The sequence below is a fragment of the Eleutherodactylus coqui genome, chromosome 1 (assembly GCF_035609145.1).
Source record: "Eleutherodactylus coqui strain aEleCoq1 chromosome 1, aEleCoq1.hap1, whole genome shotgun sequence".
Taxonomy (NCBI): Eukaryota; Metazoa; Chordata; class Amphibia; order Anura; family Eleutherodactylidae; genus Eleutherodactylus; species Eleutherodactylus coqui.
The window spans coordinates 494,935,125-494,960,399 of NC_089837.1; the positions used below are offsets into that span (position 1 = coordinate 494,935,125).

At 43.4% G+C, this 25,275-nt stretch overlaps 1 protein-coding gene across 3 annotated transcripts in view; it reads right to left on the reverse strand.

The window, feature by feature from the left end:
* The window catches only part of AMOTL1 (angiomotin like 1), a 132,876-nt gene extending 107,832 nt beyond the window's left edge, over positions 1-25,044 (reverse strand). The window contains exons 1-2 of one of the 3 annotated variants that reach the window (XM_066586797.1): positions 24,959-25,044; positions 6,754-6,861 (exon numbers count right to left, since the gene is read on the reverse strand). In XM_066586797.1, coding sequence (XP_066442894.1) covers positions 6,754-6,832 — 79 coding nt within the window. In that variant the 5' untranslated portion in view covers positions 6,833-6,861; positions 24,959-25,044. Of the gene's footprint in view, positions 1-6,753; positions 6,862-21,753; positions 21,830-24,958 lie in introns of those variants that run through there. The other 2 variants (XM_066586788.1, XM_066586779.1) reach the window with 2 other exon arrangements.
* Positions 25,045-25,275: the final 231 nt, after the last annotated feature.

Below are 25,275 nucleotides of genomic sequence, written 5' to 3' on the forward strand. Positions count from 1 at the left end.
CTATTGTGGCTTAATAGTGGGACCTGAGAACTTGAGATGCAGCCCAACATGTAGCCCCTCGCCTGCCCTATCCGTTGCTGTGTCGTTCCCATCACTTTCTTGAATTGCCCAGATTTTCACAAATGAAAACCTTAGCGAGCATCGGCGATATACAAAAATGCTCGAGTCGCCCATTGACTTCAATGGGGTTCGTTACTCGAAACGAACCCTCGAGCATCGCGAAAATTTCGTCTCGAGTAACGAGCACCCGAGCATTTTGGTGCTCGATCATCTCTAGTACTGACTAGTGATGAGCGAGCATACTCGCTAAGGGCAATTGCTCGAGCGAGCATTGCCCTTAGCGAGTACCTGCCCGCTCAAGACAAAAGGTTCGGGTGCCGGCGGCAGGCAGGGAGCTGCGGGGGAGAGCGGGGAGGAACGGAGGGGTGATCTCTCTCTCCATCTTTCCCCCCCGCTGACTGCCGCTACTCACCGCTCCCCCGCGCCGGCACCCGAACCTTCTGTCTCTAACGGGGAGATACTCGCTAAGGGCAATGCTCGCTCATCTCTAGTACTGACCCATAGAATAAAAGGATCATGTCATTTTTCCGATTGTGTATAAGCCGTAAGAACAACAGCCCCCTAAAGAAGGCAGAATTTCAGTTTTCTTTCCTTTTCACTCTATTTTTTAGTACATTATACGGTACATTGAATAGTACTATTAATGAATACAACTCATCCCGCATAAAAAACCCCAGACTGCCATGCCGATAGAAAAAAGAAGGAGTTATGGGGAGACAAAAACAAAAATGGGTGCCATGTTTTTAAGGGGTTAATACGGTGCATAGTGTTCCAGATTTAGATTGTTTCACGTTTTAGAAACTTTAAAAGAAACTGTTGTTCTGTGAATCAGAGGATGTTCAAAACCATCTGGAATTTTCTATTCACGGCGACTGTTTTCTAGTTTAAACTTTCTTCAAGTGTTAAAAGATTATTTGGTTTTTCTTTTGCCTTCGGGTGAGAACTCATCCTGGCATGGCTGAGAATTACTGTTTGAACAGTTGTGTGTACCTAACATCTGCCCACATATAATGGATGTGTGGAGGAGGACATTGCTCAATACTTGTGCTAGTGGTTTCAAATACTACCTTTTTCGTGTGTGGGGTGCAATGGATGGCAGTGGAGCAAAAAATAACTAAAAAAATTCTAAAAAAAAAGGATTTTGAGATAAAAACCTTTGAATGGGGCATATGGATGTCATAGAGGGGAATCCCTTCCTCAGGACTCCCCTCTATGAGCCACAGTGAAGAGGTACTAAGAGGCAGCAGCTCCAGCAGCCTGACAGGTAAACTTCGTCCCCTTGCCACTGTTTGCAATGGGAGGGGTGTGGGCGGAGCTAAAGCACACTAGCTCCCACCCTGTCCCACCTCCTCCTCTTGCAGAGGGCTGGCAAGAGGGAGGGAAGGGGAAGACAGCCCAACGGCATATACGCCTTCCCGTGCATCACACAGTAGCGTATATCGGCCGGCTGTTTTCACGGCTGGCCGATATACACTCATGTGAATAAGCCCTTATATAAATTTTTGCCCCAAAAGAGGCACAGTGTCTTATTTTTGGAGGGCCTCTTAATACTTACCTAGCAGGTGCCGTCCCAATCCCTCTCGCTGCCCTGCAGTTGCCCCAAAAGTCTTCTGTGTCATCCTCAGCGCTGAAAGAGCATTCTCTTCCTGCTAACATGGGTTGAATACCCCGCCTCCAGCAACAGAATGCTGTGATTGACTCAGGACCGTGGCCTCAGCCAATCACAGCTGGTGCTCGATGAGCCAATCACAGCCATTCAATGATGTCTCTTATAGCCCTGAGGACGACATAGAAGAGTGTTGGATCGCCTGGAGAGCAGCGAGAGGGATCGGGACGGTGCTTGCGAGGTATTTTTTTTCATATAGTGCAGCTAAGGCTTATTTTTAGGGGAGGGCCTATATTTCAAGCCCCCCTAAAAATCAGGGGCACGGTTAATTATCAGGGTAGGTCTTATTTTCGGGGAAACACAGTTCCATAAAATAAAGAGCTCTCTCCATGGCTGTAAGGGTGGCTTTACAAAGGACAACTATATTCCGAATAGTTGCTTGATAGAGCGAATGTAAGCGCAGACACCAAACAGCTGGCAAGCAAAAATTCATTCACTAGTCACTAGTTGTTTAGTTTTAGCTCACCTAAAAATAGTCACTGATTATCTTCAGATGCAATCTGTGACATCCAGAATGTTTAGCCCCGATATTCTTTATCTTTCCCCACCTTCTGGGTTCTGAGGTTCCAGACCTTTTCACCAAGTCTTATGAGCATTAAAACGGTCATGTACTGTGAATTGTAATTTTCTGACAATTTTGTATGTTAAAACTTCAATAAATGAGTGAAAAAAAAAATAGTCATTGATTGATTATAATTTATTGTCTGGTGTAAACAGGCAATCATTGTCTTTCCACGAATAGCCGTCAACTTTGCAGGGAGGTGTACAATTGTTGGGCTTCCCACAAAGCTTCCGCCTTTTCTGAACATTTTGTCCTCCCACTTAACGCTCATTGGTTCCTACTAAACACAAAACTATGTGCAAGTGATCCTCAACTGAATAGTCTCTGCTGGTCTTCGAAAAAACACTCTGGATTTGGTCCAGCGACAGACTGCCAGTGTTCATTTGAAGACTGCATGTATTTACGTATGTTCCATGGACTCAGCAACCAATCAGCATGCATTGATGTCAAGTTTGCAAATACACGGTGTGCAAAGAAGGAGTATTTTTTGATTAGACGCCTTTAAATTCAAAAATAGAAATAGCTATTCAACATATACTCACAGCTTGGAATTTCCATATCTTGTACCGACACAGGTTGACACTAAAAACATTCTTAAATCATCATGGTAATGGACTTGTGCACTGGACACACCTGTTTAGGCCCTACAAGCTAAACACAACATAATAAGCATAAAATAGCTATATTGGATAACTTCGTAGAAATACCATGTAGCGTCATCCATGGTTTAAGTTCACAAAGACAGACGAAGTCCACCATGGAATGTTATTGAAGTCTTCTTTTGATCTTTGGGACTGATGAACATCGACGCTCCTCCCCAGATTGATTCATCTACGTACCATGGGCACTAAGGCCGCCTGCAGACGGGCGGGTTGGACCCGACGGCGAGGATTCTCGCCGTGGGACCCGACCCAAGCGCCTGCAGAGAGCAGCACGTACTCACCCGCGCCCTCGGCTTCAGCTGTTTGATGTGCCGGCTCGCCGGGCAGCCGGCGCATGCGCAGACCGGAGCCGGCAGCGGGTGAGTGACGTTTCTGAGAACATGCCGCGGTTTGTTTGCCACACGAGATTTTGCGTGACCTGATTGGTTGTTGGGGACACATCCCCCTTTGGAGATGTGCATGAGTGGCCGGTCCGTTAAATAAGCAGCAGCACGGCCGTAGGACCGTCGGCAACTAAGCCCAAGCCTAAACCCTAACCCTACACCTTACCCTAAACCTAACCCTAAACCCTAACCCTAACCCTAAACCTAACCCTAAACCCTAATCCCCCGCTGGTCTCGTGAAGTAGCACTCATGCACATCTCCAAAGGGAAGGGGGTGGGGGTGTCCCCAACAACCAATCAGGCCGCTGGAATCGCTCACCGCTACTGAAGTGTGGCTGAAATACCAAATATGCGTGGGGGAGAGCTTCACTGCAGCCAGTAGCCTTATAGCCAATGACATAAGAGGAGAAGAGGGAAAAAATTGCTAATATTGTGGAACAGAAGTTTTCTTTATGTATTTTCACAGTTTTGACTGCAATAGATAACAGGTTAGGTTCAAAGGAAATAAGATTAAGGGAGGAATCGTTGGGGTTTTTCCATTTCTTTGTGTATCGGATTTGGTTTTCCTTCATTTATAGTAACCCTGCAGGGTGTATATTTTCTACTATATTTTACAAATATAATCTTCTGTTGTACAGGTAACCCGACATATTGCAGTTTCTTGATGTATAAGCATAATGTATCTCTTCCTAAGGCTTCTACTTGTGATAACGATTGGAAGTTGGCATTTTTTTAGTTTATATTAGCAGTGACTGAAATGAAAGGAAGCACCCAAGGGAAGCCCAGAGGCTATGTCTAGCTACAGTTTGTGATGTGAAACCTCAGGCTTATCTCACACCCTCCAGCAAAGTCAAACACACCACAAGCATTTCAGGTTTATCACAGTTCATTAGATAGGGAGGCATGAAGCATCCTGTTTCCGCAGTCTACATCTAGAACCATTCTACCAGACTGCTGGAGTTCTTCACTTCAAGATAAAACAAGATATATAAATCACAATGGACTCAAGCCACATTGTGGTTGTCTGAAACAGATCTTACACCTCCAGACTTTCACTTTCTTATGGAGACCCTATCAGATCTTCACATTCTTATGCAGAAACCATCAGTTCTTCACACTTCTGTGAAGAATAACCAGATTTTCACGCTCTTATTGGAGACACCAACAGATCTATTACGGAGACTACCAGATTGTCACACTTTTTCTGTAGACACAATCAAATCTTCACGCTCTTCCGAAGACACCACCAGATATTCATAATCTCATGGAGACATCATCAGATCTTCATTCTCTTATGGATACACTACAAGATCTCCATACTCTTATATAGACCCCACCAGATTTTCACATTCTTGTGCAAACACCATCATATTTTCACGCTCTTGTGGATACTCGTATGGAGACATCAGATCTTCAAACTCTCATGCAGACACATTCACATTCTTGTGAAGACACCAACAGATCTTCAGGCACTTGTGGATACACCGCAAGCTCTTCATACTAAGCACCAACAGATCTTTACACTCTTGTGTATATACTACCAGACTTTCATACCCTTATGGAGAGATTATCAGATGTTCACACTCTCATGGAAACACTACCAGATTTTCACACTCTTGTGGATGCATTACAAGCTCTTTGTACTCTTATATAGACACCAACAGATCTTCACATTCTTATGGAAACACCATCAAATCTTCACACTTTTGTGGATACACTACCAGATCTTCATCCTCTTATGGAGACACCATTATATCTTCACACTCTTGTGGTGTCAGATGTAGTGGACATGGATCCACCAAAGCACAGACTGGTTTAATTTTGTGCCAAATCCAGAGGCAACATCTTTCAAACTCTGTTTTTCACCCTTTAACCCCACCAGTTGGGATAAAGGCTTTGCTGTGGGGTCCCCAGGCCATTGCTCTGGAAGTGGAAGTGGCCCCAGTATAGGGCAGTTGTCCCTACTAGCGGTCTCAGCGTGGTACATGAGGGTATGAACAGGAGCGTAGTCAGATAGTCCAGGTTGCGGCAGGTGGAAAACTTTAGTATGAGGAAGAAGCCGGAAGTTAGGACACAAAGAATAGCTTCAGCATAATGAATCAGGCCAGAGATCAGGGCAGGCACCAGACAGAAGCATGGTCAGTATAACAAGCCCGAGTCACGAGCGGAGACTGGGACGTAGTCAGAATAAACTGAATATTGAGAACCAAAGAATAAGAACAAACTTGTAACAGGCCAAATATACCATAATACTCAGACAGTTTTCACAGGGGAAGATGTAAATTGTGATTGACAGGGTAATATTTTGTTTGCATACACTGGCCTTTTCAGAGTGTGGCCGGATGCACGCACACCCTCTGGGCAGCTGTTACAGCCAGTGCAGACAACAGGGATTGGATCTGCCAGGAAGAGGACCGGTGTCCATGCCAGGGTTGCCGGAATGAGTTAGTCAGCAGCCACGGCTGCACATTTTGATGTCGATACAATACAAGATCTTCATACTCTTATATGGACACCACCAGATCCTCATCATCTTATAGTAATGGCACCAGAGCTTCACACTTTTATTTAGCCCCCAGCAGATTTTCACACTTTCATGGAGACACCACCAAATCTTCACAGTCCTGAGAAGATTCATATGCACAAAAAGTTCTGCTGGTTCTAGCAATCAAGAAGAGGGAGATAATGCCTCAGACCATGGCTGGACTGGCCAACTACAGTATTCTCAGAAGTCACCAGAAAGCCCATGAGGCTTAAACCCCATTTACACACAACGATTATCGCTCAAAAGCCATTGCTTGAAAGATAATCGTTGTGTGTAAATGCTCCCATTTTTCACTCTTCAGCTGAACGATGATTTTAAGTAGAACAGCTGGAGAGCTGATAGCAAGGACCGCATGCTGTGTTCTCCAGAGGAACACTGATTACATTCTATTCAGCTTGCAGCTACCCCTCCCCAGCAAAACAAAGGAAGTGTATGCAGAGAACAGACCACCTGCTGTTCTCTGCATATAGCGCCTAGAGGCTCATTTACATGCAAATGAAGATAATAAGCTGCTAATGGGCATTGCTGCCTATTAGTAGCTTATGCAAAACGATCACTCAAACTGTCATTCTCCCTATCTTTTGAACAAATTTGGAGCGATCATCTTTGTGTGTAAATGGGTCTCCAAAAGTTACATCATTAAATAAAGGTCATTTCACATATATTTTAGTATACTGAGTTTTCAGGTTCTCCACCAGAGAAATTATAATGATCCTGTAGAAAACATCACTGAGAAGAATAGCAGGACTTTCTTTTAGGATGGCTGCTTTAAAAAATGGATCCCACTGTAGTATAATATAGTGTATAAATGATCATCCTCAAGCCAAAGGTGTGCTTCAGCAAATTATTATGTGTAACCGCATCTGAAGCCATACCTCGTCTTGATCCCAAGCGGTGAACGATTCCCATGTGTGGTAATCTGCCCATCTCATCCTGCAGCCATCGATCATCCATGGTCCCACAAAAGCTTAGTGTTATGACACCTAAAGAAACCACATGAGTTAATTAAACTGACTGAATGCCCAGAATGTCTTTTGCAGCATATTTGTTGTTTTGCAATACAATTGTAATTGGTGTGCACAGATGAGGTCTCAACAATAGGCAGAGGGCAAAAACATCTTTTACAATGACAGACAAAGGTTGGAGAAGATTTTTTGGTGTCATAGTAGATTCAGAATCTGCCCTATCACACATGGTCTCTGAAGTTCAGCTTATCTGCTTACTAACGTTAAGTGGACTTTTATAGGAGTTGTCCTAACTAGAAAACCCATTTTCATACATTATATTAATAGGGTATTGTTATTAGAAGACAGTCAGCTGTTCAGGATATTCACCTCTCGTGCCAAAGCTGTGAGCAGTTACAAAAAGTGACTTTCGCTCTTGAGGACCTGCCCGGTCCTGCCCTACACAGATAAACTGTTGATTTGAATGGGCACGGTGTAATACTTCATTTTTCCTGTGGGGTTGCTGCAGAGAAATTAAACACTTACTACCAGATTTCCCCAAAGATTACAGCTGAATGCTGGAGGTCACAGCAGAAGGATACTTCAAGATCACCTTGTTGCAAAGGGATTCTTAATAAAAAGTAGGGATTGTGCAAAGAAGCAGTTTAAAGCAGTTTTATCACAAATTCAGTCCATATGCTTTATTAGGACTTATGTAAGTCATAGAAAAGAGGTCAGGAATTACAGACTGGATTTATTGCTTCCTAGGGTGTAATATAGGGTTAGGGGCTAGCCACACTGTGTATTGCAGCATCCGCTTTATGCACGGACTTCTGAAGTGTCTCCTGGCCTAACCGCAGGTCTCCGGATGCGAACTTGGAGCATCGTAAGTGCATATGATGCTCTGAGTTTGGGTCCAGGCATTGTAGTGGGTCCCTACACTAATATAAATTATTATTATGTATATTAGTGTAGGGACCCACTACAACGCAAGGAGCCGTGAAGTGGTTAGTGGGCTCATGTATCTTGGCCAACATCCAACCAATGCCTTGCATTTATTATCTATCATTCACATGCAGTGTGGCATTAAGACTCCAGGGGGAGCCCAGGGTGGCAGTACCAATGTGGTTTACTGATGGATATGTAGGGCAACCCGCCGAATTATCATGGCGTCATTAATAGGTTGCTGGTCTGCATGGTGAACTACATATATCAGAATGGTCTGGCACCCTGTATCCACTATGTGTGGGAGTGTATGCCAAGCATCCACCCCCCTCATTATCAGGAGGCAGTGTGAGTGGGTGTCTCATCGGTGCCCTCACAGGTGTTATTGGCTCCTCCATTCGGCAGTCAGCTACCTGCATGGTGAGAGGAGGATGTATCTATATGCACTCCTCACCCAGTAAGTAACAGCAATTTTCTGTGATTGAGTTTGGGTCCAGGGACTCATGGTCAGGCCAGGACACACTTTAGAAGTCTGTAGGTAAAACAGATGCTGCAATAGACAGTGTGGTTAGCCCCCTATCGTGTGCAGAAGTTTAGGTCCCCCAGATCCTGTGTCTGAGGGGGCCAAACAGCAATTCCTATTGTATGCTCTATTGTAGAATTTGCATTGGTGACTCGGAACGTCATCGTTACAGCGGACGAATATACTACACTAATAGGGCACCACTATCATAAGGCTTTATCTTATTGTCATCTTACGGCCACATCAGCAGTCATAATCTGACACCAACTGCAGACGACAGCATGTGATAATTCATCTCCATTCTAAGCCATGTACTACAGATCCAGGGCCGCGGTCCGCGCCTACAGCGCCGACCCTACTCACTCCTACCACTTGTGCAGAAGCCAATCGTAGCGAATATAAATGCCGAGACACAAAGTAACCACAAAGTCAACAAAGTACAATTCATTTCTTAATCACGTCTGAAGAGAAAACTTGTTCTTCTGCCTGATGCGCGCCGCTGGGAGGATGTTCTTCAGGTTAACTTCTGTAGTTAATTACCTGCATCTAATTGCTCAGGAAGCAACTAGTCTGTGTGACCTCATTCATAGAAGGTCAATAAGCCAACTAGTCGGAGGTCATGTCCGTACTAACAATAGACTCCTTTCATTTCAGGAACCTAGGACAGGAACATACAGAAATATGAGCAGAGCTATAGGAGGGTGACAGCGAGGGGGGCTTACAATGATGGCGGCGCTTAGATTAATATTGCATCGACCTCCTTCCATCCAAGTCTCTGCGAACTGAAGGTTAAAAACAAGAGAGTGACAAAACGCATTTTGTGATATTTGTAAGGCATATGAAAAATATTGCTCTTTTTTATGCTTGTGTGTGTGTATATATATATATATATGTTTTTTTCCTTCTTACAGGGCTCTACCATTTCCTCCCTAAGGGCTCTTTCCCACGAGCGTAGGCGTTTTTACATGCGCCTGCCAGCAAAACATGCGAATGGGCGCACAAATCTAACGTTTGTGCGCCCATTCAGACGGCACAGGCCTGCTGCATATACGCAGAGGCTGCAATGCCGTTGCCTCCCCTTCCCTCTCCCTCGCTGGCTCACCTCTCTCCTTCCCTCCGGCTGTTTGCAATGGGAGTGGGTGGAGCTCGGCACCGGCCCCCTTACCGCCCATTGTCCGCAGCCAGCAATGGGAGGGGTGGAGTAGGGCGGAGCTTGGCTATGCCCCCTCCCATTGCAAACAGCCAGAGGGGAGGAGAGAAGAGGGAGGGAGTTTAGCAGTCAAGCTGCTAAACTCCCTCCCACCTCCCTTCTCCGGCTCCTGTCATTGGCTACCATAGAAGCCTATACAGCAGTTGACGTATTCCGGACACAAAGATAGTTCCAGGACTATCTTTCCTGCCCAGTGTAAAAGCGACCAGCGCTATATATTTGTAGGCCAAGCGCTTTTACGCCGCAGGAATACTCCTGTGTGATCTGATGCATTCAAATTCAATGCATCAGATGGTAGCGTATATCGGCCGGCCGTGAAAACGGCAGCCAATATACGCTCGAGTGAATAAGCTCTAAGGGTTGCTCGGGACCCAACCTTGTTACTGCTGGGTAAGATCACAGGGACAGTAACCATTGTTACCTGTAGTCCAATTTGTCACTCGTGACGCCAACACTCCGTCCTCCACGCACAAAGTGTACTTTTCTGAACAGGAACCGGAAACGTTCGGTTCTGCTTGCTTACTTATCAAGTACCAATAACAACAGTCCAATGGTTCTTACAGTGTTGATGCAGGTTGATTCACGGGGTATTTATATCACTATAGCCCCAGTTATCTCTAGGCGTTAACTCTCCTGGTAACTCTCTTTCTCTCTCCTGCCGGTCACTCACACTCTTGCTTATCGGCGATTCTCTCTCCGGACTCTTGCCGTTTCCACGTATTTCTCTTAGTACAGGAACACTCACTCCTTTTAGAGATTGAGGCTAAGGCTAGGCCCAGGCAGGAGCAACAGACTACCTCTCGGACTCTTCCATGCTCTACTCCTCCAGGTTTTCTCTCTCACTCCTAAACCAACTCTCTCTCTCTAGCCTGGACTCAGCAGTCCGACAGACTCGGACGGGCAGACAGAACAGGAACCAGACCAGGAACCCCAACTCACTCACACATTGCGTGACCATTCTTTTATACCACACTAGACAAAATAATACATATTCCAGACATGACCCAGACATTAACTCATTCATGCTTGCAACCATACAATACACATATACTTGATGTATTCCACAAGCAAGACACTGACAAGAGACATACAGAAAACATTCATAAATGCTGAAGGGGACCCCATTAACTCTGGACCACTACACTTACAAATAAATGCACCAAATTTATTAAGGGGCGCATGTCTTTTACTAAATTTCTCTCCTCTGGCCAGTCTGTGTGCCAGACTGTGAAACCTACGCCCACTATGAGCTACCATAGATTTCCACTATCCTTTTTTTTTACACTAGTGTAAACTATAGTAAATCCGTCAGGCAACAGGAAGTAATACTCACTTTTGCTAAGTCCAGCTCACTTTTAGAAAAGTGACAAGCCTGGTGCAAAAAAGCCAAAAAGCCAAAAAGCCAAAAATGTTTTGCACAAGTGTGACTTAAGCAAACTTTTGCAACACTTTAAGGCCTTATTCACACAAAGACTTTATTGCAGCTACTTTGCCGAGATAAAACATTGGCCGAAAATCACGGCCATCTGAAGCATTCATTTCCAATGCATTCATTCCGATAGACGGTTTTCCGGCACGGAAAAGATAGCACATACATTGCTGATTCCAGCCGGCCGGAAAAGATAGGTCTTGCACTATCTTTTGGCTGCGATCAGCCGGCAGCTCCCATACGCTGCTAAACTACCTCCCCTCCCTTTGCCGGCAGCCCCATAGGCTTCTATGGAGCTTCTATTGCCGCGATCAGCCGGCAAAGGGAGGGGAGGCAGGCGGAGTGAGGGGAGGGAGTTTAGCATCCGCGGGAAAGCAGGAGTTTAAAAATAAATAAAACTCCACTGCGCATGTGCACACATCCGCACTGAAGAAGATAGAAGTCCCAGACGGGTAAGCAGAAGACCTGCAGTGTCCTCGGCCGCGGGCAGGGTCGGATTCCGCTGCGGGCTCCCTAAGACCTAACACTATACTATAAAATTAGACTCAAACATAAAAAACTATTTTTCAGGTGACAAAACTATATTAGGGTATGTTCACATCTGTGCCCGAAGCTCAGAGGCGCCAATGCAAATCCAGCATAGAATACAAGATCAAATATGGCAGCGTGCATGTCAATTTTCTTTTTATAACATAAATCCTAATGTATTTACTTCTATAATTAGATTTGTGAGCACCATTGGGAAGAGGATCCACGTAAAGGGGTTATCCAGGCAGGTAGGATACCTACCTAATCTAGTGGTGTTGGCACCTTTACTTCTGATCCAATTCTGACGCTGGATTCTGTGGTTGATTATCTTCCTCCACCCTCCCAATGAAGGTGACATCCTCACATTGGGCTGTTTGGCCCCTTTTAATAACCAAACCAGCCCCCTTCTCTATCACGGCCGATGGAAAGACAGAAAAAGGGCTAGCTTAGTTATTGAAATAAGCCTGACAGCTAGCCCACCCCTGTCACTATCCTTCTGAAGGTGGAGGAAAACAATCAACCTCATGACCTGATTTTGGAACCGGGCCAAAAGTGGAGGGGACAGTACCACTGGATCAGACTAGATTGGATATGCATTTTGCTTGCCTGGACAACCCCTTTAAGCAATTGATATTCTCTGCATCCTATAAAATACTGTTCTTTATTGGACTACATCAGTCAGGGGTGTCATTTGAAGTTCTTTGGCTCTAATGCAAAATCTTTGAGTCAATGGTAGAAGTTGTACCTGTGTACTTGTGCCTAAGACCTCATTCACACGAGGGTCAGTTTAACGCAAAGTAGGCGCATAAAAAAAAATGCATCTATTGGAACCCATGGGTTCCTTCCGATGATTTTTTGACATGCCCAAAAAAATGGGTGTCAAAAGATAGGGCATAGGCACGTTATTTTAACGCTGATATTCCTTTTACATCAAAAAATAGGTCTTGTCCTATCTTTTGACGGCAAAACGTTGGTGCTCCGTAGACTCCTATGGGAGTCTATGCGAGCTGGCTGGCAAAGGCTGGCGGCTAGCGCTGCTAAACACTGACAGGTGCCTCTAGAGAGGCATTTCAAGCCCATAACATTGTTTTGCCAAGCAAAGGAATTTTGAGGCTGCGGCGCCAATGCACTGCAAGTCGCCGCAGCCAGTCCTGTAGAGTCGCGACTTGGTCATGGCTATTCTTCGATTTTAAGCTCCAGTAGCCTGATAGACAACAGATAGACAACCAGTGGTTCATGGTAGATAAGGAGCTATCTTAGATTGGGACCCAGGAACAAGGTCGTGCCTCGAAAGCGCCTCCAGATATCAAGCATCATTTATAGTATTGGTCTCTTCATGTAGTACATTGGGCCCCTTCAGGCTCCAACGAACCCTCTGCAGTTACATCCCCTCACTTCAGGGTCCCTCACAATGACATTAAACAAGGAATTTCACTCAAGGCAGTGAATTAGAGCGGTTCACTTTAATGAATGTTACAGGTTAGACTCATCCGCTACAGAAAGGGTCCCACAGGGTAATCCGGTGAATGCTTCTAGCGATATTACGTTACACAACAGGAAGCGGCGCACGCCCTCCATTAGCACCTGGACACAGGCAGGGGCATGTCCCTTGCGGTAAGCTTAGCTGTGAATGTTGGCTAGGCAAGGCAGATAAACAAAGGCAGCAAAACACGTGGCTTCATGCTTTGTGCATTCAATCTGATGCTTTCATACCACATTCCAATCCGTAAGGCAAACAACGGCCGGAACGCGTTCATTACTTGAAATAAACTTGATACACAGATAGCAAAACTGCATCACCTCTCGAGGTTGAATATTCTTTACTTCTGCCGATGAACACATATTTATTCACCACATCTGTATAGTGAACAGGACTCTTACAGTGACTCCATAAAGTTGCAGTCGGAGGAACAACACATAAGAAGCACCTAGGCTCCTACATGTCCTCCTACAGATACTACCACCTAGTAGTGGTGGGGCTTCCACCGCCTAGTAATGGTGGGGCTTCCACTCAGCTCCCTTTAACTGCCTTGATGCGTTGATTAAAAAAGTGAAAACACGATAAAAGCACTACTGTACATTATTGTTTCAGTGGGGCTGTTGGCACTATTGTGCATGGCAGTACTTAGCTGGCACCATTTGTAAGGGGCGTTATGCTAGCCCCATTTATTCAGTATTACCTATGATGTTGTTGTTAGTGGGGACAATATACTGTATACAGTAAAACTTCTACTAACCTTGGTAATCCGTCCGAAAGCAATCGGCTTTACCTGAAACCGTTGCTACTTGAGGTAATTATTTCCATAGGAATCAATGTACATCCAATTAATTCGTTCTAGACATTGCAAAAAACAGACCAAACCACATTTAATGGAGAATAAATATGGTCTTTAATACCAAAAGCAATGACAATAATAAATGTATATAAAAGACTACTGTAAAGAATACATGAACATTTAACATGTTATTGAACATGTTACTGTGTGTTCTCTGTAGTGTTACATAGAACTGCAGGTCACATCTACTACATTCTCTGTCCTCAGCGTTATCACTGTGTTCTCTGTGCTGTTACATAGGGCTTCACGTGACATCATTACCTGTCCTCAGCGTTATCACTGTGTTCTCTGTGCTGTTACATAGGACTGCCGGTGACATCATTATCTGTCCTCAGTGTTATCACTGTGTTCTCTGTGCTGTTACATTGGAGTGCAATTGTACAGTACTGTACTGTACTAGAGTATTACCCGTCGCCGATGATGGAGAAGGGCGGGTTGCATTAGCAGCAGGAGGAGGAGACACCGATTAGGAGATCACTTGGGTTCAGCAGCAAGGTCACGTGGGCCGGCACATACCGGTGTTATTAGAGGCAACCAATGTTACTAGAGACAAAATTTTAGCTAAAAAAACAGCCTTACTTGAAATCTGCCTTGGTAGATGTCAATGCTAGTAGAGGTTTTACTGTATTGGGGTTTTCTTTTTATGCTGTATATTACCATCTTTTATTTCTGTAGTATGATAGCATTATTTAAGCACCCTGTAAGTTATATGCACAATATAGCAGTATAATTTAAATATATTGTATGGAAACATCTTTTATTAACTTTATAGATATCAAGTACATGCACATTTATATATGCTATGAATGTTCTGAATTTGGCAGGAAGGCCCAGATTAGGGGCCACAGGGGGACGTACTATAGATTAGGGTCACAGAGGGGAGCTCTATAAGATGAGACCACTATAAAGTGAGGCCACTGAAAGGAGCATAGTAAGGCGGGACCACAAGAAGGTGGGACCATAGAGAAAGTAAGGTGGGGTCACAGAGGGAGCACTAAAAAGCGGGGCCACAGAGGGGAGCACAATAAAGTGAACCCACAGTACAATAAACTGTGGCCACAGTGCATTGCACTAGAAATGGGGCCAAAAAGGGAGCACTATAAAGTGGATCCTCAAAGGTTAGCACTACAAACTTGGACCACAAAGAAAGCCCCATAAAGTGAGGCCACAGTAGGGGCACTATAACTAAATGGTGCTACATAGGGGGCACAATAACCAAGTGGAGCCACAGAGAATGCACTATTAGTAAGTAGGACCATAGAGAGGACATTATTACTTTGGAGGTCCACAAAAGAGGGACTAGTAATCTGGGAGAGAAGGCGTTACTGAGGTTCAATGGAGGCCAGTAGCAGGGGAGAGGAAATGCAGAGATGTATTTTGGCTGGAAGAAGTCATCATGGCAGTTTGGGCCTGGATAGAGAAGAAAACTGGATGATGTTAATCAGGGAATATATCACCTGTGAAAGTAACTGTACTTGTATCTGGCTGTTAGTAATGTGAGAGGGTCACTGAGGGGCATTATTACTGTGAGGGGATCACTGAGGAGCACTATTACTATGAGGGAGTCACTAAAAGTCACTATTAATGGCGACTATTGAAATGAATGGCTGTCCTTACAATGCAAGTCCACCAGAACAGATACTGCTCTTACAGAGCGGTGGTTCATTCTGGATCATAGAAGTGGCTTCTGTTCTATGACAATCCTTTTTTTCCCTATTATTATTCACATCTTTCCCATACAGGTTTAAGGGGTTTTTCCCACTTAGTGATAACATATCGTCCTGATTTACTATTACTAACTGATCAGTGGGGGTCCAACCAATTGGGATAGACACTTCCTAGAATAAAGGACTTTAGTCCCTTCAACGATACTGTATATCTGAACATGTTTGCTCTCTGGAATTGCAGTACAGCCCTATTGACTGTAGGGAATCGAGAGGGCCCTAGTGGTCAGGAATCAGTGAGGAATAGCATATTCCAGTATTCCTCCAGTTATGGTAAGAAAACCCTTTACCAGTCCATTCATGAGTGGTGAAAAGTCCAGTTGACTTTGAAAGCTTGAAATGCCATGATTCAAACCTGCTGGATTTTCCAGACCATGAAAGCCAAGGTGTAGGATTCCTATTCTTGCTTTACAACTCCACAAATCACTGTGAGATGTATCTTGGCATGAGGCAACATTTGCACTCTTTTCAGTTTTGCATGGAGCCAGGATTTGCATTACGAAGATTGGAATGCTTTATGGAAAACGTTACACAGAGCCACGCGTTCTGCTCTTGATGTTTATCTGGCCATGCTTAACCAGCACTGAATGACTATGAGGAGAGCATGTCTATGCCTGCACCCAGGTGTTAATTCAGGGCGTCCACCATTACCTCTTGTGTAATGTATGAGTGACAGAAGGTTGAATAAGGTGACGTCTGAAACGGAAAAATGGAAGATTAGGGATTTTTTACAACATTTTGATGCTAAAGAGCTTCACAACCTCAACAGAGATACAGGCTTCAAGTGTGAAGTTCTTGTGGTCTCCTATAGAGGTGACAGAAGGTGGGTGGCTGCCATTACACTGCATGTAGAGCTCATCACACAAACCCCCAGTGGCTATAAAGAGTTACATACCATGACAATATAAAGTTATAAGCCATTTTTAGCACCTAAAGTCAAACATAAAGATGGAGCACCCCATAGCAAACATAAATGAGGGGCTCTGGTTCATACCATCACATCCTTAACCCTTGTGTGACAAGCCTTACGGACAAAGTGATTTTTCATAGTCATATTGCAAAAGTCACAACTTGTTGACTAAGCCATATGAGGGCTTGTTCTTTTTAGACGAGTTGTATTTTTTAATGGCGGCACTCTGGGGTCCATATAATGTGTTGTAGAACTTTTACTATATTTCTTATAGACGGAGAGATGGAAACACCCCACAGAAATTCCACCATGGTTTTGGCGTTTTGTTTTTACGGCGTTCAATCGGTAAAAATAAGATGATAACTCTCCTATCCGGATCAGCATGATTACTGCAATACAAGGTTTATAGAGATTTGTAAACATTTTTTACCACTTTTAAAACACCTTAAAAAAAAAACCAATTGAATCTGCATCACCGCATTCTAAGGCCCCTAACATTGTCATTTTCCGTTAACGGAGCTTTATGAGGTCTTGCTCTTTGTGGGAAGAATTGTAGTTTTTATTGGTACCATTTTGAGGTACATGTATCACAGAAGGGGAAAATTAAAAACAAACAATTACTGAAAACGGCCATATACTTACTAACACAGGAGGGCAAACATGTGCACCAACCTCAGCACATGACTGACACATAACAACATATAACAACCATAACAACCATACTGCCAAATGAGGGAGCCAATTACACCTGCGGAGGACACTGATGAGACAGCCACTCACACAACCTCCTACATAGACGGGGGTGGCTGCTTGGTGTATACTCCCACACAGTGTAGATACAAAGTGTCAGACCATTCTGGTATATGTAGTGCACCATGCAGACTAGCAACCTATTAATGATGCCATAATAGTTTGGTGGGCTGCTCTGCACCTCAAAAAGTGGACCACATTTGTACTCCCCCATCGTTTAAAGCCACACTGCATGTGAATAATACTTAATAAATGCGAGGTATTAGTTGGATTTTGGCCAAAATACTTGAGCTCATAAGCCAATCGTCAAGGCTCCCTACACTAATATAAATGTATCACAGAAGGGGAAAATTAAAAACAAACATTCTATGTAATTCTATGGTGTTTATAACTTCATTATCTTGTCTGATGGGCAATTTTAATTGCCGTGTTTGGATTTGGTACCCTGAAAAACATTGGTTTTTGAACAGGAAAATATACCCTTACAACACAGTGATCTGCCTGTGCTAACAAGTGCATGTCCGTCAGCGCTGGTTCCGTTTGTCTGTATGGGCAGATTATCTGTAGCAGGATAAAGAACACTATAGTGCGTCCCCATAAAGCGTCATTGGTCATCTGAAAATTTCCATTCACACGGAGAAATCTGCGGCCATCCAGCAAGAATTTTTGTGCTCACATACATGAGATGGTCAGCCATTGAACAAGGATTTAATTGTTCATCGGCTAATTGTCGCTATATGTACATGGCCCAATGATCATGCAGGCAGTCATTTATCCACTAAAATTGGGCCATGGGAAAGGCCCTTGAGCAGAATATAGGGTCCTTATACACTTAAAACTCAAGAATGCATTTTCCCCATACCTCTGTAAACACTTCAGGCGCCCTGTCATATATTAATTAGAGGGCATACTTCCCCTAATTCCAATGGACTTGGACAATGATTATGTGGCATCCTCAATTAACTAAAAGGCTTGGTTCACATGCGCGTATTTTGTATGCGCATTATAGTCGTGTTCTATTTTCCTGCACCAAAAGCCCTCATAGAAGTCAATGGGGATATGTAACTGAGCAATCAATAGGCAAGGAGATACATGAAACACTACAAAACTGCGCAGGAAAAAGAACACATCTGCAACTCATTAGACTAATTAGTCAATTCAATGGCTGGGAGCATGGGTGCTTTTTTGGGGGCGAGCATAAATGTAGATGCCTTGCACACACGTAAAACAGCAACATATATAGCAATGTGTGCAAAAAAGCAAATACACAGAGCTCATGTTCGTGCAAATATGCTTAAGCTCGTGTGAAGCCGGCCTTGAAGCCTGTGGGAAAAACTGCAAGAAATCCCATAAGACATTCCGCAGTTAAAAACACTACAAAATCCACACTAATTAACAGAATTCGCATTTGGACTGCCTCCTTAGGAACAGGGGCATAGCTATAGTAAAAGCAGAGATTGCAGGCCTGGAGCCTCAGAGGACCCAGACCTCTCCAATCAAGAAGACTCATGCACACATAGCATGCTATTTTGCAACCTAACCATTTGGATGAGCACATTGGGGTGCCAGGATCCAGCATACAAAGGGTAATCGTTTATATAGGATTATAACATATATCAAGGCTTGTGGATAAGTAGCAAGCAAGCCATCCATTTGATAAATGTGTTTCAGTTTGACCTAGACACATAATACAGCTTCTTAACCTCCGGCCTGGAGCAGTAACACAATCGTGAAGCGATCCTTAGGATCACAGAGGTCAACTACTTGCAGTAAAATCTCTTTGTTGGCCTGGTTTAGGAATTTGAGGTATATTGTTACTTTATTTTCAAGTCCTAGGACCCACAATTAGGGGAGTGTACTGCAGTGGAACAAGTAATAGGTTCCCCACTGTACTGGGATACATGAGCCCTATAGGTCATTAAATATAGTGGAAGTTTTAAAAGTCGGATCCGGCTCTATATCTCAATAACGGTGTCCTATATTGAAATAACAATAGCACACTTGCATAGGAAGTAATGGATGCACTACACAATGGTATGGCACACGGGCCCCTAGGGGCCCCAGAACATGGGTTTCAATGTTGTGTTGTAGCCCCTGTAAGGGATAGGGAGTAAAACTTGAATACAATATTGAAGAGCAGCATGTGAGAAGCAGAAATCCACTTTCCACGTCTCTCTAAGTCCTGTGGGACCACCACTATGACTGGAGTACGGAAAGTGAACTCAAAGTGGCCTCCTTCTGCTACGATGCATGCATGGAGCCATTCGACATGGCAGTCCAGGGCTGACGCTATCATTGTGGGACCGTTTTAGTGAACGTTGAGGCACCAATTTAATGCAGATGCAATGCAAATTACTAGTAAGAGCATGAGCTGATCAGAATACAATGCAAATTTCAGTGTGAACGCATAGGGTGGAGTTAGGCGCTATTGCCTCGTTGGCCCCGTGTTCATTCCAGGGACTCTCAATGCCGATCAGTACCTGAATCTCCTGCAGATGATGGTGGAATACCCACTATCGTAGTGGAAGGAAGCCACTTCAAGTACGCTCGACTTACTTTAGTTATAGCAGTGGTCCCACGGGACGCAGAAAGATATTGTAAGCGGATTTCTGCTTCTCACATGCTACTTTTCAACTTTGCAATTGGGTCTTACACAAAATTCAAATACATGTTTCAGGGTTAGACTCATACACCATACCAAAACTGAAGTTCTCTTGCCTTCTCCTACCCTTTAACCCTTTCCAATCCAATTTGTATCCTGGTTTTCCCAGGGGGGGTTACTATTTTTCTGCTGTTATACAACGGCGCTATATGCTGGCTAAAGCCAGTACTGCATGAGGTGACACATTGGATAGGCTCAGACAGCAGAGAGGCTGGCAATATACAGTAAGAGAACCCAGACGGATGTCTTCCAACATCGGAGCTGTACAGCCTTAAATCATAATGTCTTCAGACGTCAGACAGGGGATTGGAAAGGGTTAATAATAAAGAGTACAGTCCAGTTCAGAGCCTCATTGTGACCCATTTCTCAGGTAAAAGCGTCATTTGCAAATGACCCGCACCCATTATTTGTTACCTAGTTCAATAGAAGGGGTGCAGTATACAGTACTTTACAATAGACCAACATATTAAGGTCCTCAGCAAATCATTTCTACAGAGAATCTCTTCTCACAGAAGCCGATACCATCATAAAATATTGTGAAATATGTGCTACATTTACCAAGTAATGAAAAATAACCTTTGTGAACCGTCTCTCTGAAGCGCGGCTGTGCCTGGTTTATAGAGTGTGAATACTGCCATAAAATATTTATTGTTTTTAAATTGTCTAATATTTTAGTCCAATGTCTGACAGAAGGTGAAGACCTACTAAAAGTTATGTAATATAATGAGGAGGGCTACGTCCAACATTAACGCCGTAATGGGAAAAGTGAATTATTCTAACAAAGATCACTTCCTTATAGCTGTCAGAATTCATACACGTTTACAAGAGGAAAAAATTCTGTCTATTTCATATCCATCTATCTATCCATCTATCTAATATCTATCCATCTATCTAATATCTATCTATCTATCTCATATCTATCCATCTCATATCTCTCTATCTATTCTATCTCATATCTCTCTCTCTCTCATATCTATTTATCTATCTTTCTATCTAATATCTATCTCTTTTCTATCTATCTGATATCTACCTTTCTATCTATCTCACATCTATCTTATATCTATCTATCTATCTCACATCTATCTATCTCATATCTATCTCATATCTATCTATCTAATATCTATCCCATATCTATCTATCTGTCTATCTCATATCTATGTATCTCTCTCTCATATCTATTTATCTTTCTTTCTTTCTATCTATCTATCTCTACTAGCTATCTGATATCTACATTTCTATCTATCGCATATCTATCTATCTCATATCTATCTCTCATCTATCCATCTCATATCTATCTATCCATCTCATATCTATCTATCCATCTCATATCTTATCTATCTATCTATCTATCTCTCATATCTTATCTATCTATCTATCTCATATATCTATCTATCTCTCTCTCTATGTATCTATCTATCTCATATCTATCTATCTATCCCTCTTATATCTATCTATCTATCTAATTTAAACCAAAATAGCAAAACATCAAATAAGACATTTAGTTTTCCCCTCCCATGATTTAGTACTGTTATTTAGTGTCCAAAATATACTGCCATATAATGTTTAAATAATACTCACATATAGTCTCCACATAATACCACCATGTAACACCTATGTAACTGTATATAGTGCCACATTAATAGTACCTTACAATGTCAATACTACCACGAAGTACACAAATAATGTGGAGTATTCAAATAATACTTCCATGAAGTACCCACATGAAACTGCAATTCAGTATCTAAATAATTCCACCATAAACGGCAATATAATAGTGGGTGCGAACATAACCGGAGGCCTGAAGCAGTGAAGGGGTCTTTGGTGACTTGCTTAGTGACCTAGGGTGAGGAGGAAGGGGGGTTATTGAGACATCCCTAAGTGCTGTAGCAGTGAAAAGGGGTAATGATTAAATACCTGATGGTCTGGATAGTGGACGGTTAATTATGGTTACATTCCTTGTGGTCCTGGGCACAGAAGGGGTTTAAAGGCAATTCCCGGTGGACTATGACAGTGAAAGGGTTAATACTTAAATTCATAGTAGTTTAGGCCAATGAAGAGGGTTAATGGCCACATATCTATAAGGCTAGGGCAAGGAATAGGTTAATGTTGAAATGCTCAGTGATATGCGGCAGCGAGCAAAATCATTTCCCATACCACTATCAGGTTGGGTTCATGTCCTTAAAAGACCCCTTGGAAACATGGGCCTTGGGCAATTGCCGAGTTTGCCACCCACACATGCTCTGCTCCTGTATTGTGAATAGTCCAGCAGATTTGCGAACCATGGCACGAATAACGTTGTGTGACCTGTGATAGAAAGCTACAGAATGCGAGCCTCAACCCGAAGGAACTGACTTCATCTTCAGATGATTTGTGCCCCCCATCGCCAAAAAAGACCTCTAAAGACCCGGCGGATAGAGCACAGATAGACACTGTACAAAATGTATGCTGGGCAGTACATGTTTTTTTTTTCCACCAAGAGGGTCTATGGAGGACATTCTGTATGATATAAAGTGGCATACGTTGAAGCTTAACCCCTTAATGACGTAGCCTTTTTTGAAAAAACTTTTAGATTTTCGTCTCTACTTTCAAAAAATCATACTTCCTATTTCTCCATCAACATGGCTGTCTAAAGGCTTGTCTTTTGCAGAACGAGTTGTATTTGTCAATGGTACTATGTAATGTACTGAAAGACTTTAAAAACTGCTAATTAAAGTGAAATGTAAAAAAAAAATTCTATTCTGCCATTTTCGGGTGGGGGTCTTGTTTTAACGGCATACATGCTGTCGCAAAACTGACATGATAACTTCATCCAACTTTTTTTTTGCCGTAACCCTGAACACTAATCGGGGCATCTAAATGTTCAACAGCGTTCCTGCTGATCGAGGCTGCTGAGGGCGGGTGTCAGCTGTCGAAGACAGCCGGCACCCGGCGTGTATAGAGCAGGATCAGCTTCAGTTCCCACTCCATTGAAAGCCTGTGCCCCCAGGATGTAATTATATGCCCTCGGTTGTGAAGTGGTTAAAGGGGTTTTCTGGGACTTTATTATTGATGGCCTATTGTCAAGATAGGTTATCAATAGTTGATCGTCAGGGGTCCATCACTGATATTGTTCCCACTGTCATTGAGGACAGAGCTGGATTCAGAGAGCTCTCTGTAGTGTAGTAGCCCGGTTTGTACCATTCAATTCAATGGTAGCTCCGCCTACAATAGAAACTACAGACAGAGCTGTGTACTTCTGAATCTCTGTTGGCAATGACAGCTGGCCCAGCAAACAGCTGATCAGTGCACACCCCCACTGATCAACTATTGGTAACTTTTCTGATGCTCAGGGCATATGTGCAGAGATTTCTTCAGCATACATATCAAACATATCCCATTCATTTATAAAGGTAGACTGACTAATGATTCCAAAAAAACTGACATTTGTGGAGCAAAGAGGGACAGAGCAATTTGGGATACAACCAGTGACTGTCCCTTTAAAAGAGTTACACATGGAAAATAGATCCCCCAAGGGCTTCACTTATAGAAAACATAACTAATGGGCGAATAAAGTAACTAAATCTCTATATCTGTCATGTGTCTTACCAATCACACTGGAGAGGAAGACACATTGTTGCTCCCTCATAGGCAGGTGTGTAAGCTCCTCCCTAAGTAGTTACCGCCCCTGCTTAACGCTTGTTCTCGGCCCTGTGCTTGCATGTCATCACGCACTCACACAAAAAGCAGACAACATTGCTTGGTCACAAAAGGAACCATTTTATTCTCCTATTCACGCTGTGAGTAGGATACAACGGCTCTCATTTTACTGAATTGTCAGACTGGTTATTCAGTAACTGCTCTACATATGAGTCATCCCACAAAAGTGAGAATTCAGCCCTCGAGGTATAAAGTTTTGCCACCAGGTCATAAAGCATTCCAAAAAGAGAACTCCATATTTCTCAGTGGATGATTACATTCCCCAGCACTACCTTCACAGCGCTGAAGAGAGTGTAATCTCCACTAGTTACCACTGATGTATTGCAGATTTCATTATCCGTCTCAACTTTGAAGGAAATGATAGGAAAGGGTCAATAAGATACTTTTGTGTATCTGCAAGAGTTTCTTGCTAGAGTTTCGTCCTATATCAGCAGTATGGAGCGGGAGCGCCCCCTATGACATTAGTGATGTAGCCTAACTTTCCCCTTATAAGGGTTTGTTCACATCAGCATGGGAGGTTCAGTTCAGAACCTCCTGCACTGAATTTAATTTAAATACAGGATAAAATAACCCAGCATGCTGCACTATCTCATCCTGTAAAACACTGGCGGACTGACCAGAAACTGAACAGACCCCATTATAGTCATTGGGGTTTGTTTGAAGCTGCTCGGTTCCATCATAAGACAGATCTTTCTGGCCAGGGGGTTCCAATTTCCTGCTCCCCTAGTGGAGCAGGAAAATGGAACCCCGAAAGCTGCTGTGAACGAGCCTTAACAAAGCATCCGGGTCTCTCATAGTATGTGATCGACAGCAATAGCGATATTATCATAGCGATCATACACTTGCGGGTTCCAGAACCCTATGGGGAATAAAAAGTGCGTCAAATTTTTTTTTTTAAAAGTAAAAAAAAAGTTTTGTTTAAAAAAAAAAAAATGCACCTTGGGTATTGTCACATATGTAATGCCCTGTACAATAAACTGAACACATTAGGTATGCTGCATGACAAAAACTGTTTAAAAAAAACCACAATAAAAGTTATCAAAAAAGCCTTAGAGGTTAACCCTTTGAGGACCAAGGGACATATTTGTCCAATAGACAGCATTTTAAAGCTATAGGACAAATATGTCCCCTGATCATCATAAGGTCAAGAACTGATAAACGACTTGCCCTCCCAGCTATATATCTACGAGCAAATGTATATCAACCAGCCATTGTATGACTCAATGTCAGCAAAATGATCATTCGAACCCGGGATCACATAACATCCACATGAACAGAACATTCATGAGAGCTTGTGATGAGGCATCTTGTACCTCTTGCCTCGTTTTGTCAGATTTGCACTGAGAAAAGTGATGAACTCTGCAGTCATCGGCACCGGTAATGAGCAACAGGCCTCCTGGCATGAAATTAAAGTTACTTTTACCTTCTTCCTTGTGTTTTTGGGAGCTGTGGAGCGGGAGGCTGGTGCTGTGCGGGCGCTCGGCTCTTCTGAGTGCAATGTGGATGATGTCTCTCTGGGAAATATGCAGCCATTGCCCAGACTTGCTTAGTTTTCACTATGCGAGGCCGGGAAACCGCTGATTGCTCTGAATTTCAAAAGAGGCGACCGTGCTGTGACATGTTATCAGCGCCCCGGCTGCCAAACATACTGCAGCTTCAAGTGTGCCAGACTTTACCCCGGAGTCATGTGCACAGGAACGCAGGAGAGCCTGGATCATGGCTAGATCGTATAGAACGAGT